The sequence below is a fragment of the Pangasianodon hypophthalmus genome, chromosome 3, assembly GCF_027358585.1.
Source record: "Pangasianodon hypophthalmus isolate fPanHyp1 chromosome 3, fPanHyp1.pri, whole genome shotgun sequence".
NCBI classification, from domain to species: Eukaryota; Metazoa; Chordata; class Actinopteri; order Siluriformes; family Pangasiidae; genus Pangasianodon; species Pangasianodon hypophthalmus.
In genome coordinates, this window is record NC_069712.1 from 31,547,184 (window position 1) to 31,568,108 (window position 20,925).

At 40.4% G+C, this 20,925-nt stretch overlaps 1 protein-coding gene across 1 annotated transcript in view; it reads left to right on the forward strand.

Moving 5' to 3' along the window:
• Positions 1-1,650: 1,650 nt before the first annotated feature.
• Positions 1,651-20,925, forward strand: part of LOC113541899 (pro-neuregulin-3, membrane-bound isoform) — a 323,359-nt gene continuing 304,084 nt past the window's right edge. Inside the window, exon 1 of the mRNA XM_026939082.3 lies at positions 1,651-3,626. Coding sequence (XP_026794883.3) covers positions 2,993-3,626 — 634 coding nt within the window. The 5' untranslated portion in view covers positions 1,651-2,992. The remainder of the gene's footprint in view (positions 3,627-20,925) is intronic.

Consider the following 20,925-nt stretch of genomic DNA (forward strand, 5'->3'; position numbering starts at 1 on the left):
TGCTTGTTTTTAAGTGTTAATCGATTGCTTTGTGCAGGTTTCTTTTTTCTTTTTTTTTCATTGAAGCCAAAATGTCCATGATTTATTACTTTGGCTAAAAGCAGAGGAGTAATTTGTGGAGGAGGTCAAATGAAAAGTAACTTTTTGAACGAGAAAGAGAAAGGTAATAATGTAAGATTGTTCTACTAATTACCGTTTTTTAATGGTTATTAGCATTTGGGGGTGAAATATGATTTTTGGAATATTTTGCAAAAACTGATGCTACGAGCAGACTTGCGATTCCAGTATGCCATGAATCTCGGAGACAAAATGAAATTTAGCAAGTCTATATGTCTAATAATTCCTAAATTATTACGCAATATGTAAGGCATGATCTTTCATTGCCCAGACGTCTTCACAGATTTTAAGGGTTAATTTTGTTAGTCACTGATTAAACTTATTGACCTTGCTCAGCCGTGTCCACGTGTGTTATGCCATCAACTCAAGTGCTTGGATCATTAGTTTATCTGTTGGGAAAGACCATTGGTCAAGGAGAACTGTAGCGCTAAACAGCCAGTGGTGTTTAAATAATTAAATGATACATGCTTAAATAAATAAATGGAGGAATGTTCGGATGAATTGGCAATGAACAGGATCCACTATACAGCACGTATACACCAAGTTGATGGATTTTTATTTTTATCAAGGTGACAGTGGTGAGGAAAAACTCTCTGAGAGAGGAACCAGACTCAAAAGGGAAGCCATCCTCTTCTGGATGACACCGGATAGCAGGATTATAAATCATTACAGTGTACCTGTGTAGAAGAGTAAAGATAACCAGTACTCAGTGTGTTGAAAGGATGTTCAGTATGAGCAGATTGTGAAGGAGGTTCTAAAAGGATTGTGAGCATGAATTATTTAGGATTTATGATCTTTATGATTACAGCAGCAGTTCTCGGGTACAAATGTGCATTATCCAGGTGAAGCAAGGGTGAGATATTACCACAATAAGCACAAACCAACACCACAGCTGGGGGGGGGGCCTTACTTACTTACTTACTTACTTACTGGCGACTTTGTTGTTCCAACTACGTGTACTTTTAGAGAATGAAGCTTTTTGTTTTTTTAGTAAGTAGAAGTAAATAGAGGCTGGCAAACAATACCTAGCAACAGATTAGCTGCAGTCAGTAACTGCATACTGATCTTCCTGATCTCCTGGTTTTACTCTCTTCTTCCTGCCATCAATTTATCTCCTTCCAATTATCTCTTTCAATCCTACTCCCTCTGTGAATCCCTCATCTTCCTCGTGTCGGAGCAATGGGAGGGGCCAAGTGAGTGAGTGACAGGTCTGACAAGGGAGAGGCTCAGAACCAGACTGTTTACAGCACTCAGCAATCTCTCGGTCTGTTAATACTGCAGAGCACTAGCATGGATCCGTCTCTCTCTCTCGCTCTCTCTCTCTCTCGCTCTCTCTCTCTGTCTCTCTGCTCCTTATCTTCATTCCTCACTGTTCCCTTCTGTGTATTCTCCATCAATCTCTCTCTCTCTCTCTCTCTCTCTCTCTCGCTCTGACAGGGAGGAGCAGGTGTAGTCCTGCCTCTCTCTCTCTCTGTCTCTCTCTGATCCTCCTCTGCTTCTCTCTCTCCCTCTCCTGGCATCAGCAGCATCAGCAGCAGCTGCTGCATGCCAGACAGCAGAGCGGCGTCCGTTTGCAGTGACACCGTCTCAGTCCTGGGACAGAAAGACACAAACAAACAAATAATTAAGAAGCCTCACATTTGGACTGGATGGCAGTGTTGGATAAAGAGAATATGAGGAAGACCTGAGCTCAGGGATTTTTTTTTTCTCTCCTCCATCTCTCATTTCTCTCTTTACTGTCTATCTCTAGCACTCTCCCTTCCCCCCTTCCTGCTTCTCTCTCTCCCTCACGCTGCGTTCTCCCTCCCTCCCTCTCTCTCTCTCTCTCTCCCTCTTTTTCTCAGTGGCGGAATGTAGCGGAGGACTGAGCGCACGCTCGTTCACTCCGTGCTGCATGAACAGCAGCGAGACATGGCTCGGATGCTGCTCAAGCAGGAGAACGGATTTATCCTCCCTGTGGATTTGATTGCACACTAAACGCTGACCTTTGCTGGCTTTGCGGTCTTCTCCTGCTTGTTCTGTAGCTGCTGAATTTGTTATTTTGGCTCCAGAGTGTGGAACAGATTTGGGTTGCTTTCCCCTTCCATACAGATGGTATCTGTAGGAGGTTCAGCCCTGGGAGGGGATGCTGGGAATCGCGTCTGCTTGCTGGAGGGTCTGACTCTACGGGATATGCAGAGCTGAGTCAGCGCCTGATAACGGGAGCCTAACAGGAGTCACAGGACGAGACAGTGACCAAGCTGGGAGAAACGACAGAAAAACAGTGAGCCCTTCTGGAAACCGGCTACCCCTCTGGGAAACATCTAAGGAACCGTGAAACTGAGGGATTGTTTCTGACAGGTCAGATTGGCACCTGATCCGAAAGACAGATTTGAGGAGTGGTAACGCAAGAGTGTGCTGCTGCATCGAGCTCTGCTGAGCGCCTCCTCACAGACGCATCCGCTCTCTGCATTCCTCCCATCTCTCTCCACCCCTCCGTCCGGTGTCTCCCCTTTTTCCTCTGCCTATTCAGTTTGTCCTTGGAACCAGAGTCCTATCTAAGCCAGGACAGGACTAAAAGGATCGTCCCACGTTGGATTCTGAAAGCCCTGTTTTTTTTTTTACCTCTGGAATTCTACTGTGTGTCTATGTATGTATGTTGAGCTTGAGTGTGTGTGTGATTGCATTTGCGGCATTGAGTGTCTGTGCTTTAAGGAGTGATGGTTGTATGTTGTCGGTGAGTATTTGCATCTGAGTGTGTGTTCTGCTGGGATTTCTTGATTTTTTTTTTTTTTTATCACCCCGACGTTCAACACCATGAGCCAACCTTCTGTGATCCTCCTGTGCCCGCTGAGTGCCCGACCCTGGGGTTAACCCTCTCTAAACCCGGGGCAGGATGAGCGAGACTTCTGGAGCTGTGACCACCTCAGGGGTGGTGATACTGGAGGAGCCTGAGGTTGGTGGGGCTTCTGGAGGACGTCAAGGTGGCGAGCGTGCTGGAGCTTTTAGGTGCGCCTTTTGGCCAAGACAGCAGACTTGGCTGTGTGTAGTTCCCCTCCTGATTGGCTTTGTGGGTCTCGGCCTTAGCCTCATGCTGCTCAAATGGATCGTTGTGGGATCTGTGCAGGACTATGTACCCACAGACCTTGTGGATGCTAAGGGTATTGGTCAGGATCCCATTTTCCTATCCAAGCCAAGCGTTCCGCCCAAGGGCCCTGACAGCACCACTTCCTCCACCACTACTACCACTGTATCCTTGACCATCTCCACGATTACCACAGCAGTGAGGGGCAAAACTCGAACAGCAGCACCTCCAAATGCCAACCCAAGGGATGGAGGTTCCTCTGGCAGCCAGGTGACCCAGAAGACCACCACCACTTCAGCCTCTGGCACTGCCTCCCCTGGCCGGACATCCACCTCCAGCCCATCTTCCCCCAAACCAACCGTCCTCAATGACTCAACCCGTGAGCACTCGACCACAGAGAGGCCAGTCAACACTCCAGCTCGGACCCACGTCAGCCGCAAGACACGTGAGTCCTGTGATCTATGAATGTTTCCTGCTGCTCTGGGCGTAATTGGGTTTGTTTTGTCAATATTGAGTAGTGCATTGTGAGTTTTGATTGGTGGTTTATCTCAGGGGTCTCATTTTTATTTGGCAGCATGATGGAATGGCAATTCCATTCAACTGCTTTCAAATGATTATCACCAGTAGCTAAGTGTAGTAGCATAAGTCATTTTGTACTCTTTATTTTAATGTAGTGTACGGTCCAAATGATTTCACTGCACAAACGTCTAGGAAAAAAGAAAGCAAGTCACACATACATATGCATGTGTGTACAGTGAAATCCCAGCCTGTTAGGACATTGAGGTCACAGTCCATGTCAACTATATTTTGGCACCACTGGAGCAGAAAGGGTTAAGGGCCTTGTTCAAGGGCCCAACTTTGAAGGCCTTGTGCTGCTGGGATTTCAACTCTTGGCATTGAGGTCACTAGCCCACAGCCTTAACCACTGAGCTGCAACTGCTCCATAACTTTATTCCATCTGTTAAAGCTTCAAGCTTTAAAGAAAGACTACATCATCTTTCACTAATATTTTCTGCTCTCAGTTACATGTGTTACAATTGGAATGAGAATTTTACTCAAGAAATTCAAGAAAATGATGTGCAGACAGATACTGTCACATATTTCACATTACACTTCCTCGCACAGTGTAAACATGGATTTAGGGGAAAAAATGGAATTGACTTGGTAAAAGCTTGATCTAAATGTAGACATTTGGCCCCACTGGAACATTGAGTAGCTGCAGCCATAGTATGTTATATAGGCATGCTTGGCCTAGATTTTTACATATTTGCATACAGATGTAGGTTAACTCGGATAAAGACCACAACACATAGGTCTCACAACATATAAAATCTCGCTCTCGCTATCTCTCTTTCTCTCTCTCTCTCTCTCTCTCTCTCTCTCTCTCTCTGTGTGTGTGTGTGTGTGTGTGTGTGTGTGTGTGTAGACTGTGAACCCCGAACATTTACTATGGTTTTAATGGTATACGAGCAATAGATCAGGAGTGCACTGGGTTCGTTTCTGCTTTGCTTACTCATCACAGGAGAGAGTCTTGAATTAATGAATTAATCAGAAGCCAGTTGTGATTAATGCAATAAGCTGTAAAGAGGATCTGAATGAATACATTATATATGTTTTGACTAATGATGGCACTTAGGCTGTAAGAACGGTGTTTCAGATTCATTATCTTTTTTGACATGCAACTCGAAGGTTTATCTAGAATTATATATATGCACAGACAGTAGTGGTACAGTATGATTGATTGTTTTGGCTTCTCTGAGCTCAAAGTGTTTCAACTGCACAGTTTATGTTAAAATCTTTGGAGACTGAACACGTGATCATCTTTTAAAACAGTAATCTAGGTATCGGTTTTGTTTTGACAATGTATATGCCTTTCTATACCAGATTGGTGGCAGATTGCTTTTGCTCTTTTGTGAATATCATAACATATGATAACTGATAACATATTTATATACAGTTTGGCCAGAAAAAGTGATCTGTGGAGTCCAAGCAACCTTTGCAAGTACTTCCCCCAGTGGCCAGTTCTTGCCAACTCTCACAGATCAATAATGAGATTGTAGATGAACATACTGTTCAAGTTTTGTGATGATGGATCACTTCTGTGTCACATTCCTGCTGAAACTGGCTGATGGCAGTCATGCTTTTCAAATAATCAAGTTATCCAACTCAATAATAGACTAACATTTCATGTAACATGAAAAATGTATGTATCATACATGCCTATCAAATTTGGTCTGAACATTGCAGAGACATGGCCTGTGATGTAAGTGTTTCTGTTGCACAATTTCTATAGAAATTTTCCGAGACTTAACTAAACTGTCCGATCATGTAACCACTTGAATGCATCATTTCTCCCCTGATGACCACAAAATCACAGCCTGCCATTTTATAATGTAAGAGCATCTGGGGAAGCTGGCAAGTACTGTCACCCAGTGTTGTTCAGTCATGCAAAAAACCTAATTTTAAAGGATTATGCCAAATACCTGGTCTGTTCTTTAAAAGAACAAACAATATGGATTACAGTAAATCTGCTGATGCCTTACAGGGACTGAAATAACAATACCTAGGAACACAGTGAAATACGTCACTCGTCATATCCCGCACATATTTGTCTGGATCGTTGAACGTGCCGCAGAGGGGTTCGACATCAATCATCTCATTTAACATCTTTGCATATAGCTAACACAAGACTGTGGGATGTGAAAGCTGAATTATAATGATACAGAGACCTTCCGCTTGGATGTTATCGCTCTCCCGATGCAGTTAAAAGGATCTCCTTTGGTGTTCAGGCTTGAATATTTGATCTGAGTGTCTCACTCTGGCTGAGCGTGATTCACTGGCACTCTGTGAGATTACTTTGCTCTGTCTGTGCTTGATCCAGATTAATTTACCATCACTCCTGAGATAGGGACAAAATGCAGCAGTCCAATAAGAAATTTAATATACTGCCACGTTTACTTTAGGCTCTATCAGTTGAAAAATTAAGGATCCTACTTTGCAAACATTGTAGGCATCAACTGGAGTAAAGTTTTATACAATCTTAATATGCTTTTGATTTTGACAAGGTTTTGACAGTATTACCTGACTTGTTTGTGTTTTATTTACTTCACATGTGCATAATATAGAGGAAAGCTGCAAACCTTGGGGTCCAAGCATCCTTTGCAAGTACCTCCCCCAGTGGCCATTTGTTGCCAACTTACACAGAACAAAAGCCAGTAGTTTTTTTGACGATGGATCACTTCTAACTGTGCCAAATGTGTGCTAAAAGCTGGTTGATCTTTCAACTAATCAAGTCATCCATGGCAAACTAATTATGAACGTGTAGCAAATTTCAACTTTATTGGACAACTGGGTTTAGAGAAAGTTATTTCAATGTTATAGCATCCCCTTTTCAGATACATGTATCAAAATTAGTAGTTTACCTCAAAGTCTTATACTTTACATGCCTACCAAATTTGATGTGAACAGGCAGAAGCATTGCAGAGATACGGACTCTCATTTTTTTTGGCAGTCAACTTCAGGTTCGTCTGCATGATTTGTTGTTAAAACTTGGAGTTTTAATAATAATGTGGCTTTATAAAGTGTTCATAAGCCATTACTAGATGATTTCCTAAAACCTGGCTTCTTCTAAAACCTATATCTTGAACAATGTTTGGAAAAATCTGGCTTCCCTCTGAAGGGAAGCATTAGGATAGGGGAAGAATTCAAGTATTAAAAAATAGATTTTTCCCCTCACAAATCTTTGTCCCCCCCACCCCAACATTAAAGCTTTGTTCACAGTCTTTTTTAGCTGATTCTTTTTAAAATTATGCATTATAAATTTAATTTGTTACTAATTAACCTCTTTCAGGATTCATGGCTGATTATTAAATAAGCTCTTAGGTTATGCATTAACATTTAATGTGCATAATCATTTATTATTAAATGTACTTAATCATTTATTAATATGAATATGGCTACGAAATAGTCCTCACTTTTGGATCAAGCCCCCATGCATACTTTATAAATGGTTAGTACGTGGCCTATAAGTGTTCTTTATTAACACTGTAAGAAAGGTATAAGGCCATTATGCAAACCGAATCAAATACATCCATTGTACATAAAGTCTTTAGTTCTAGATCTCTAACTACTACTGGTTTATTGTATTGAAATAGATGGCATTATGGCGTTAACGTTATTTAACGTTATTTCTTCACAAATAGTATGCTCACTCAGCAAGTCGCTATTATGAGTAACAATCTATCTCTGTTATAAATGTACTGCTGATATCACGGTATAAATACATCATCACATCGGCCAGCCCCACTGAACTCCACAGGGATCCACGAGTATAAGCTAGACTTACACATTTCTCTTCCTGATTAATGGTGGAGCTCCAGTTGGTAAACGCCCACGCTGATAGCTCAGTATAAAATTCGCATTTTGTAAGCACTTCAAACAGGACATAAGGTCATAACAGAGCTGCTTGGCTTTTTCTTAGAAAATGGTTTACTTGATCCATATGCTTATTTTTAGTGTTATTCGCAAACAGAAAGCCGTATGGGAAAATGGTGGATTAATGAATTTGTGTGCTCTGTGTGTGTTTGTGTTTTTGAGCTAATGAATAATGAATGTATGCAGCTATTTATTAATGACTCATGGCAATACAGTTCCAGCTGTTTATCGTTCACTAGATCTATATTAGTACTAGATTACATACTATCTAATAAGCTGGGTATGTAAATACATGTAAGTATGTAAGAAATAAAACATGGCAAGTGTGATGTAATGCAGCTTAAGACCAAGGAAAGTTACAGTTACCACCCTGAAGTTGATTATTTTTTCCTATAACAGCATGTCCAGATGTTCTCTTGAGGTTAACAAGCCAAAAAAAACCAAACAAAAAAAACTTTAGCTTGTAGCTGAGAAAGAGAAAAGCACAAAGCCCTCCATCCTGATGACTTTCCTGTGGCAGAAAACTTAATTACAGCTTGACCTTTGACTGTTACGAAGCGGTGACACTGGAGACTCCTTCCATAAATATTAAAAAAAACCAAAACATCTTGTTACAGGAAACTTGATATCTCAAAACAATATCTCTGTGAATGGGCTATTGCTATAGCAAAGATAACATGTGCATGTGAATGAGCACTTTAATACAAGCCTGGAATTACTGTCAGACCTCCTATTACAGAAAATTAATCAACACCTTCTGACCAATCAGATTTGAGAATTCAAGATTGGTGTAATATAAACAGTTATACACATATATAGCTACTACTACATGTAGAAACTATGCAACAGTGTACGATCAGTATACTGTAAATATAAACTTTCAGATGTATATATCAGAAAAAGGAGTCCAGGTCAAATGAGCTAGTCAAGTTTTGCTTTAGGATCTAGAAACTCTTTTAAAATGTAAATAAAGGAGTTAGAATATTATCTTTTCCCCCCATTATACTGTTCATGGACATGATTTGCTCCACTATAAATAATGTGACATGTCCATTTCGATCAAAATGCATTCATAAAGGACCTCATGGCTGCATGGTTTAATGGCTTCCCCTCCTCCATGCCACCTCTTTCAAGTCATGAGGGACTTTGTAATTAGCTGAGGAGGCAGAGACATAACGAAGACGTGACCTGACCTGACTCAGTCCGAGTCAGCGAGAAAGGACTTAATCTGAACTCCATTGATCAGAGCACTTATCTGATCCGATCAGCTGTAGAACTGAATTTGGTTACCGTATCAACCCGGGGAAGTGGGGCTCGACTGAATCCGGCTGACGCGTTATTTTTTTTCTTTTCCTTTTCAGAGATGAGTGCTACTTAGTGGCCATCGATTCTCCTCGTGTTTCATAACACAAGCTTGATGAGAATGATTGGATCCTCTTTCTATGGATTCATCAGTGTCAGCTACTGACCATTAGCCATTAAACCATGCCTTAGCCTTTTTTCCCCAACATGCCCTGATTGGTTATTTTTTCTTCAACATCTTTTCCTGACCCCGAATTTGGATTTAAAGGAGTGATTTGTATGTCGCACACATGCTCGTTTCCGTGGTCAGTGTAGAACAAAAGAACCAAACTCACTCCAGTTCCATTAGAGAACATTTTCATGACAAGGCTGTCTCAATAAAACTTGATGTCACCTTGATTTATCCTTATGAGACGTCCCGGCGAGGGAAGAAGCCCTTAAATATTAATGACGAGAAAGAGAAACATATTCAATATGTAGAGGATGACGTGAATAATTGACGAAGGCGGGCGCTGACGAATTATCTGGGGGGGGAAAAGGGAGGAAAATGTCTGATTCCTTTCAACACGAGGAAAGGAGCAAGATGAAAGAAGAAACTTTGCTTGTTGAACAGGAAAACATCTTGGCCACTCGAAAGCACGTTTCTCCTCAGGAATACCGTCGAGTTTTCCCAGAGCTCCCCGAAGTTGGAACGATGAAAGTTTACAAAGTGGCTTAACGCTAGCTCCGTTTCCTCTGGTCAGAGGCGCTTTGATAAAGAATTCGGTTTTAATTAATGAAGATTTGTGTGCGAGAGCAGGGTAAAGTGCTCGGGATGAGCTCTGGGGACTTTCGAACTGCTGCTTTTTATTGAAATTTTCATACTGAGAGATTAGAGTTGGTTTTTTTTCAACCTCATTTTAGCCTCCATGCTACCAAATTACTTTCTAGTATCCTACTTTCATAGAATCGCTGCGATAATGAAAACTTCTTATTGTCATGACCGGTTATGCGTTCTCTTTTAATATATTTAATGAGTCCTAGTGGTCAGTAAAAGGTGCTGTAATGGCAGAAATAATGATTGTAATATTAGTCAGCCATAGCAGGCGGTTCGTAAAAGACGTGACTTTTTACTTTTCCCTCTTCTTTCTTCTGCTTGTTGGCTAAATACGACTTTCTTGCATCTTAACAGCTATTTTGATAAATGAAACACTTCTGTTTGTGTTTGCGAAGTAACAAATGCGTTTCTCGGGAGCCCGAATTAAAGGCGGCCCTGTTAAAGACGCAAGGATAGAAGATGCATGTGCTGTTTAAAATAAAACAACGAGCTATTTATTTGTTGTGCCCAAGGCGACCAGAAGCGGATGAAGCTTTGTCTTCATTAGCACAGGTTTCGTTTCAGTTACAGCGATCGGGCTTCGAGATCAATCATATCGCAGATCATTATAGGCACCGCTTTATAATAGAGATTTCATTCGTTTCAATAATGCACAGGCGCTCACTTATGATATCCCATTTGCCCGACTTTCAATTTACTTCAACCAGGAAATTATGGATGACGCTTCACGTCGCAGGACGCCTCACACCTAGTTCTGCTGCACGATGCACGTCACGGACGTAATGTGTAATCAAGGCGCTCACAAAATCTTAATGAATCTTTATGGATTAACGTCAAATTAGATTGTATTCTAAGCTGTCTGGACATGTAAAGCCAAACATTAATCAACGCAATGACACAATTTCTTTCCCAGAATGCCACTGCCTCTCGAAAAGCCACCCCCAAGCCGTTTAACATCCGAGCACAAACAAACACCAGGCCTATTTTATTTTATGGTGCTTGGGGCATATTATGATGTAGCGACTCGGAAAAAGAGCTGACCTACATGACGAAAAAAAGAGTTATAAACTTCCCTAGTCGTTTCGCTGGAGCTCGGCCAATCGGAGCACAGCGACAGAGACTTCACTCAACCGACAAACATTACCAAGGCTGGGAGGAATGAGCGCAGGCCAGGGATGGCTGGTGGAAATGCTCGAGAAATGCTTTTTAGCATCAAAATCAGATTATTCCCTGGTAATAAATGTCTTTTTCTGAGCTTTTGTCGGACCAAGAGCAAGAGTGCCACCAGGAAGACACAATAGTATGAAGAAACGAAGCTAATTTCTTTCTAGCCCAGGCCGTAGACTCATGCAGCCTATCGGTGACGGTCGTGTCGGGTCGTGACACGCCTCCTAGATTTGAGTTTCATTAACACATCTGTAGCACGAGGTGATTATTTACTCTATCATCTTTTAACTGAAAAAAAAAACCCTTTGGATGAGACACTAAAATTAGCATGTAGCCAGTAGAGAATTATGGATTTAATGGATTATCTATCTGTCTTTGTGTGCGTGTGAGAGAGCGAGAGAGAGAGAGAAAATTTGCCCCATGTCATTATTACACCATTGACGAGACCTGATGATATAATCCGTTGCTCAACGTTAATAATAATGATTATGGAGCTATTGTTAGATTATATTTTAGCTTCCTATCCAGTCCAGTGTGAATGTGGCTTGTTATAGCTATGAGCCATCCAACAAAAACACCCTTAATATTTGCTGATGTTCTGGACGATCGTGTCTTTTCGTTAAGTCGGCTTCAGAAGCTGCGCTGTGTTTAAGCGTTGATGTCGAATCAATGCTAAGCTGCCCGTGTACGTTCCTATTCCACTGATGATTATTTACGAGCCGTTTTATCTTTTCTTTTAATCACGTTAGGCTTACTGCAATTAACTTTGACCAGAAATCAAATTCAGTATGCTCCGATAGTTTGCTTCCTGTTACTGGATTGTGGATGGTTTAATGAAGTAACATGCAGCCGAAGCACATTAAACTGGATTTAAACCGCACGTGGATTTGGTGGAGGTTTCTTCATGCAGTCTTATGCAGGAAAAGCGCTGCTAGTGGAATCTAAAGGATAAAGGCGAGCAGCTCTGAAGCTGAGATAATGAGTCTGGACTGCTGCCACTCAGCGAATCAGATTTAATGAACAAGCTCTGATTAGGCATGAGTAGCATTTTTCTGAGCGCTCGTCAGGTGGAGGTGCTGCGCCGCGCTCTCCTCTCCTCCTCCTCTCCTCACCTGCAGTCCATATGCTGTACAGTTTTTTTTTTTTTACAAGACTTCCTTTGATTCCTTTCAATTTCTTTCAATTTATTTGCCCTTAAAAGGACATATGGTCAATCCCGTATTCAGTCAGTAATAGTTCAGCAGTAGTGACAGTTAAACTAACAGACCGTTTCACGATCTGTGGTAATGCCGCAGGTTGGAAACTCAGCTGCTCTTCCTTTCTGGATGAGGACATAAGCAGGAGTGTTTGTTTTCCCATTTCTCGCTTGAGTGTTTTTACAGGCTTTTGCATAGCTGTTTAGCAGCAGAAGAGTCTCCTTTCGAATGTCATCCACTTCTCTGAGCACTCGAATTTGACAGGTTTTGAAATTGAATTGTGTTTTGAAAATGACTCGTTCACCTAGACTTTGAAAATGAGAAAACAATTGACGCGTGTGGAAGGAAATGAGCCATACCCGTGGACGTCGTCTATACTACCTGTGCTTGCTTTGAGCTTTAAAGTGCCCTGGAGATCAAAATTGGTTCTTCAGAGCTTTTTCTATCTTTCCATTAGTGTTATGGACACCACTATGATAGTATACCTGAAAAAAAAAAAAAAAAGTTTTGGAGATATTCTCGTTTTTAATTTTATAGTTCGTCATGTCTAGGAAAACAGCCAAAAGATTTTTAGTGATTCATATCTAGTCAAAATTCATGATCGTCAAATTAAAGGCTCTCTAGAAGGAAATATGTCACACCCCAAGAGGCATGTCTTGCTCTACAGTAATAGTGTTAGCAGCAAACGGTGTGTTTTTGGCTGTCTTCCCTCGCATTATTCACTTTTCCACTCATCTCTTGGTTGGAGTTTATTCATTGTGAACAGTGAGGAATTAGTACGAGCTCGCAGTTACGTGAAAGGCTCTTTTCAGAGGTGTTTTACCAGCTCAGTGCTGGAATATGTCACTTCCTCACGGCTTCTCCATCAGTAAGATTTCGTAAAAAGTTCTCGTTAAACTCTTCACTGGTCTGCTGATTGGTGTGTTTAGGTTTGGTGGCAGTTTGGTGTATCTTGAACACTATTGGCTGTTGTGTAAGTCAGTCAGGAACTTCAACATGTCATCACTCTGGCTTCCTGTTTCAGAAGGAAACATGTCAAGTTTGATTTGCAGAATCAAATCACAGCAATACAGTCATTCCTCTCTTTTTTTTCTCGCTTGAAGTTAGCAAGACAAAAAAAAATGCAGCTTGTCATGTTCGTGAGAAACCTGAAAACGTAAAGTGCTGACACTGGAGACTCCTTCTATTAAATAATAAACATACAAAAAACATCAGCATATCAATGGCTATTCATTTTCCTTTGTTAAATAACAGGCGTAGATGATGTGGAGTGTGTGCGATACAAGTCCCTGTGAACGAGCTGTTATAGAAAATTACGACCAATCAGAATCGAGTATTCAGCAGAGCTGTGGTATAATAGAGTTCATCAAATGCTTAAAAGGAATCATTACCAACTTATGATATATTACATGCACATTTTATAATGATTCATAATGAATATGGGACATTTTTTTCTCTCTCTTCCTGTCGTCGTATCCACTCACGCTTATCGCCGCAGCAGGTCTGTCATGGGGACACCGAACCCGAGGACGTGGCATCACACCGTGACAGCGGCCGGCCAACGGCCTCACGGCTCAGATGGCAGATTAAAAACGAGAGGACGGACACACATGCGCACACACACACACACACACACACACACACTCAGAAGCTGACCTCTCAGCGAGGCTGATGAATGGTTTAGCTAGCTGCTCTCGGTAGGCTGTATGGTGTCTATATGTGATGAGTGTGGAGGCTGTGTGTGGCGTGTTCCTGCTGAGAGGTGGGATTGAGAGCCTGTCAGCATGTGAGCTGTCACTTTTCAGATACAGCCATCTGGGTTCAGGGTGAACCTGCTGGGGTTTCGAGTTTGTGCTACAAGGAAAACTCCACCCTTTTCTATCGAAACATATTTGTGATGTGTTCAGCAATTCGGTTGGTGATGTCCTGCTAATTTCAGATTGAATTAAAATGAGTGTGTGTCAGTTAAGATGTCCGAGGTTCATGACTAAACAAAAATGCATATTTACAATATTTAGCAATTGTCATAATCCATCATCAAATGCTAGTACCCAAATTCCATGGTTTGGGAACACAATCATGCTAAAACGTTTAGTGATGAATTCTTATGAGAGTAAGTACAGTAAAGAGAAGAGCATATGTTGGAGTTTCTTTCTCCAAAAGTCTGGAGTTTTCTTACAGTACTCCAGCACAGCAGTTTTAGCAATCCCTCAAATTAAGCTTACTCCATCACAATACTCCGGCTCACTCGTTCACCCGTAATGTAGTGCTTTAAACTAAAATTATAGTGCAGGATCCTCTTCCGCGGGCCTATGGCTTTAATTATATGTCAAACCGTGTCATTTCGATTGGATTAGCATTTGTGTTTTCTTCCTTCAGCCAGCCAACCAATAGGAAGAACGAATAATGTGTTGCCTCAACATGTCTGTACAAGATGTGATATTTTCATGCATAAGTGATGTCAACCTGATTCAATTTTATTTTTATTTTTTGTTTCAAATGGTTTTTATTCTTCTCTAAGGATACTAAAAACGATTGTGAATTTTTTTTTTTTTTTTTTTTTTTTTTTTTTTTTAATTTTACATAAATGTTTTTATTCACCAGGCAATTGTGTGTTCAGTTACTAATGGACTAATGATTGGACAGTCAGTTTTTTGGAAATTAAAGAAAGTAAAATGCAAATGTTCATGCTGTAAAACACTGTATAACATTGTAACACTCTGGACTATTACAAAAACAACAACAGCAACTATAGTCCGTTGCCCTGAGAGAATATTGTACAGTATATTTGTACTCAAACACCCACCCAATGCCCTCCCACCCCCCATCTCCCCAAAAATCATAAAAACAATAACCAATGCACTCCATTTCTTGAGGTTGGGAGGTCTTTTTTTTCCTTTCTTGAAAAGTAAGTATAGACTGTAAAGTATAGAAGTATAACAGAAAAAGACTTATCTGCAGAGCAAATATAAACAAAGAACAAGCATTTTCACCAAAACATGCACTTATATTGCAACCTGTGTGTTAATTGGCAATATTACTAGGATGCATGATGTCCAGTTTAATGGTCACATGGTTTAAAAAAAATGAAAAACATGACAATTATATATCAGTTACTTTTTGTGATCATATTTTAATTTACCTGCAAGGGTCTTTTCCTGTAGAAGGATGGAACAGAAATCTCTGGAGTAATTAGCGATTCTGAATTGCAGTCCGCCATCTATGGTGATGTAGAGTAGCGTTCACTTAATGAGGCTAACATTCAACTTTGACATTAAACCCCAGGCCTATACAGTGAGTTATAAATAGCTGTCCACTGAAGTGACCACGATAACACGAAAGGGTAAAAAAGAAGAAATTCTAATGATTAGGGATGTAACTGAATATGAATATACATATCATTGAGATTGAACACATCAGGCTTTCTAAAGGAATGCAAATACAGATACAAATAGAACACTTTTTTTTTTCTTCAAGTTCTTTAGAGAATATTGCAGGACTATTACTAAGATCTATTATAAACTGGAGTGATGTAGCTGAGGTTGAGGAACTGTCACAACCAGAATTCACACAGTTCCTGTTTAGGCCACTCCCACTTTATATTTATATCCAAATCTAGATACAGATATTTGGAACAGTAAACAGATACTAATGGCGGTGTTGCGTTAAACCCCTAAATGTCACTGTGACAGAAACAAATTGCGCCTTAGACTCGGCCTAAGCAGTTAGTAGATCATGGCAATGTCAGAAGAAATGGACTGTTCCTCAAATCTGACACTAAAAGAGCGAGTGAGTGGCGGAAGCTGGAGGGCGAATCATTAAGAGCCGAGTTTCCATCTCTGATTGTCAGGTCTTGAGCCACAGCGCTGCATGGTGAAGAATTTAGATGCAATTTGTCTGTGCATTTGTGAAAGGTAATAAGGTGAATATCGATAAGAAGTGGATAAATGGGAAGAATCAACATACACTTTTAGAATAAACAAGGGTTCTTTGGATGGTTAAGGTCTTTGCTATCTAAAAACTTGGAAAAGCTTCAGCTGTAAAGTTCTGGACAGAACCTTCAAGGGTTCGCTCAACCGAAAACGCTTGAGGTTGTTTTTCTTTTTTGATTTGACATTTCTCAAGTTCTAAGCAAGGCATCATGCTGTCCCACTTGTGAATGGGTAGGAAAAGTTCCAAAGTTTAAGGTTGGAAATGGAAATTGGAAGATATCCAGCCACGGCGTCTCTGTTCATTGAAATCCAGTTACCTGAAAGCTTACTTCAAATCATTCGGATGCATGTACTCTTCTGTTTGTTTCCGTTTACATAGACTTTTACCTTTAGTATTTATCAGATATTCATCAAACATCATTACAAAATTCAAGACAAGTTATTTTCATTAGACGAATATATTTCTTAACCTTCAACCTACACGCAGCTAAACACTTTCTGAGGTTGTGTTTCGATGTCCAAAGATCCTGGTGGTGCGGGAGTTTTCTTATCCATGTCACCTTTTGGTTAATGATGACAAAAAACAAATACTGTACCTGAATTTGATCGAGTTTTGCTTATGATTTTATAGCCAAAATCAAATCCAGATAAAAAGCAATGACAGAAAAATGCTTCGATCGCATTCTCTTTTGACGCATCCACAAATATCTGACAGGCCAAAAATGAATGAATGAATGAATGAATGAATGAATCTCCACCGGCTGTGTTCTGTTGTAGCGTTCGCTGCACAGTTCTGCTTGTGAGTGAAGTTTGACACTTTGAGAACATTTTTGGGTTTTGTTAAATATGATTTAAAATGTTACAGAGAGCAGCCACTGTGTTTAATCCTGCTTTGGTTTCATAATAAAAAAAAAATCGTGATGATTTCCACTTCTTTCTGAGCCTTCTGCCTGCTTCCTGCAAAAAAAAATAATATTAATAATTCTGCCACCATTTAGATGTAATGATGGATGCAAATTGAATTAGATTTCAGCTTCCGAAAACAAACTTTGATTACAATGAAATGAATAATTGAAAGCTTTTTGGCTAGCTCATGAGTGGATAAGCATTCAGGATCCAACATACAGTCTGTATGTAGTACCACAAACAGAGCAGAAGTATAACATTAAGATATCCAGGAGTCGAAGTTGAAAGTGCCCCTGCAACTGTAGCACATAAGATTCATGGTGGTTACTGTGATGAAGTGTGTAATGCAATATTTAACACTGAATCAGGGTTCAGGTAACGGTGTGTTTGGGAAATATTTACGTACATGATCTGAATTCGAGATGGCTATAACATGCAAAAAGTGAATATTATGGTGTACGGCGAGATTTAATAAAGATGGTAAAGAAAGTGGGCCGTTCCATTTTTGGCATCGTGTTGCTATTTGGAAGTGTGCATCACCACCTGTATCACTTGAGTGACGAGTGGAAGTGCAAAAATGAGTTTTCTGCATGAACAAACTCATTGATTTGGCATATTTTAGATTTAGAATTGAGATATAGCCTTGCCAACTATCAGTGCTGAACTAACCAGCATAGCAGATCAAATGAAGTAAGCTTATTGTGGATGGATGAATCTTTTGGTCACCCAAATTTTAGCATAACCAGTCAGGAATTAAGGTAGTGCTTCATCTAGCACAATGTTTTTGCTATTTTCCTGTAAGAAAAAAAAAAAAAAAAAAAAATCCAGACTTTTACAGACTTTTTAACTGGTTTTCAAGGTTGTTGTATATATTATGAAAAGGGAAAGCACATGGTCAGCATTATGGGGGCTTTGTTAGGGGAAAATTGTATACGAGATTCCTGAATTTCCTTTTTTTTTTTTTTTTTTTACAGAGCTGTTGTGCTAAAGATACAGTATGCTAAGATACAGTATGCTAAGCTCTTCACTTGGTCCCCAATGGTCATATTTAAAAAAAAAAAAAAAAAAGTCACTTGAGCTGATAAAGTATCGACATGTCCCTAGAAATGGCAGAATGGCAGGAGGTGAAGAGCACATCAGTACGGTTTTGTAAAAACTCATAGCATGCTCCTTTTTTTAATGCTAGTTTAGCTTACACCAAACCACTTGGCAAGGCAATCTCAAAACTTATAGAACTGTCTTAACTAGCCATTGTTATGCAAACTCCATAGCAAGAAGAATCAATTGATTTCTTTTTAGCGAGAGGAATGGAGGAACACTCCCTCTTTCCCTCCAATCGAGAGTCGTAGCCTATCAGTAGCAGCACGATCAATATCCTTCTCTCCTGGATGGATACAGCAACTAAAAGGAAAATGGGCTCTCGTGCTGATGGAACAGCAACATCTCTGTGTCTCATCCTTATCATGGTGAGAGCGTTGAGGGCTGGGAGACTTCAAAAAAGAGAGGTACAGAAAGAGACAGAGAAAGAGAGAGATCTTTTATTTATGAAGACAAATGCCAGCAGTCCGGCACAGCGAGTCCTGATGGCAGATGTCAGTGAGACGGGTACCGAGGAGCCGCATCCTCTCGGCTGGAAATGGGTTCTCATTGCCAGGCTACAACCCACGCACGAAATTAAGCCACAGGCTAGACAGCAACGCTCTGATCACCACCACTTACAGGATCTGACCTCCTACCCTGCGTTTATGCATCCTCTCGCATTCTCGTATTCTCGCATTCTCGCGTTTTTTACAGATCTTGCATCTGACACTTGTTTCTTTATATCTTCATATACTACAGCACTGTTGCATAGTGCCACTGCAAGGCAAATCTCAAGTTTACAGGACTTCTAATATGTTGTTATTTCTCTGGTAACACCTAATTCTCAGGGACTGGGAAGGCAGATGCTCCACATAATCCGTACTAATAATAATCTGTAATCATAAGTCTGATAATAAACTGCGTTTTCGTTTAACAAAGAAAAATGAACAGTCATTTATATATAGCGAAGATTTCTGCAAGGAGATGTTTAACTTTTAGGGAAGGAGTCTCCAGTGTCAGTGCTTTGTAACAGAGGTAATGCTGTAATTTCACCATAGGACAGTTTTCAGGGCTTTGCGTTTTTCGTTTCTCGCTAACAAGCGTCATTTTTCTCTCATTAATTTGAAGAGAAAGTGCAGGAGCGATTGTTTATAGCTGCTATAATGAAAGTGATAAGAGGAACTAACATGTATTATGGAAGTTCAGCATTATTAAATGTAACTATAAACGGATAAAAATTATGATGTGAAATTCTTAAAAAAAATATATATATATAAATATATAACATCATAAATATTTTCAAAATAAAATAATTTTCCCAAAATAATTTCAATGTCGGTGATTATCTTCCTATAACAGCAAGACCTGTCGTGTTAGATTGTAAGAGATGTTGTCTTTCCTCTAAGAGGAAAAGAGAAGTGTATAGTTGCCCATACTCCCCATCACAGACAAACCTCTGAGCCACTTTCACTGACTTTTTCCAAATAGACAATATCTTATGCTTCAAGGCTCGGCACTAATTTGGGACGCCACCTATCCTGTGCACAGGTGTGAGTCAGAGGTCCTTTGGGAACTGAAATCTCCTTTTTTCTTTCAAAGTTGCAACTTTCAGAGTTCTCTTTTAGCACTTTGTATTTCACCTCAATTTGACCTGAAGAGAATGTTAAGGTTAAGGGCTCATGAGAGACAGAGCCGAGATCTAAGTGGAGATGAAGCTGATGTGAAACCGATGCGCTGGCTCTTACGGGTCACTGGAAGTCCTCTCACCCTCATTAGTGCGGCGAGACCCCTCACATAGCCAGTTTCACACACCCATTAACCTGTGCTGAGACAGAGGCGTCCCGACTCCCGAGTTCCCACCTCGCTCCGAGCCCTTAACCAACTTCAGGAAATTCAGCTGGGAGTATTGAGGGAGGGTGATGTATGATCTGGAAAGAGCACTGCCAGTTACTGGTTCATTGCAACAGGAGGATGTGCATGTGTGTGTGTGTGTGCCTGGCCTTAAATAAGGGAATAAAGTGCATCAGCAGTGAGTTAGGAATGATTTATATCTATACTCAGTTGTAAAATGAGTAATGAAGCTTTAATGGTTGTACGACTGTGCATTTGAACAGGTGTGTGTGTGTGTGTGTGTGTGTGGGTGGATGGTTGTGCACACGTGTGGACGGGTGCAAAATCCCATTTCATAAACGTACAGTATGTACAGGTGTGTGTGCATGTGCAATATGTTCATAAATGAAATCATAAATCTCAGCAGTATTTTCCACTTCAAAAAGTTTGAACACAAGGATAATGCTTAATCAAAACATGAAAATGTGTGTGGGTACAAATTAGAAACAGAAAGAGGGACACTGGAAACTAAGACATGGATTAACATTACAAAAACATGATGACTTTTCATAAGGAGGAAAAGACACAGAAGGGCAGGAATAAGGTAACGAATTAAGAATCAAGGTAAGACACGGAACAGGTGAACACATTAGGGTAATCAGTGGGGGAAGAGACAGGATGAAAAACAAAACAAAAGCACATGAAGTGAAATTGAAACAAAACTGCACATGCACGAAGGCATAGCAGGCTGAGAAAGGCAATTTGTGAATGAAATTTTGTATACAGAAAATACTTCAGTATCGTTAATTTAGAGTAAGCAGGTAGCAATTATTGTCTTTTAACAACAGCTCTGTCAGTAATGCTGGCTGTTTTATTAATGTGCTCGTTCTAATACATTTCCACGTCTATAGTAACAGCGCATTCAGAGAAACTAGAATTCAACAGCACTGTGATGTACCTGAAAATTAGGTTACGTAGCTGAACAAGTTTGAAGCAAATGTTCAAACATGTGAGCGGGGGTTGAGTACTATTTGTTCACTGCGTTAGCCTCAAAGTAGCAGCGCAAATCTAACAAAGCAA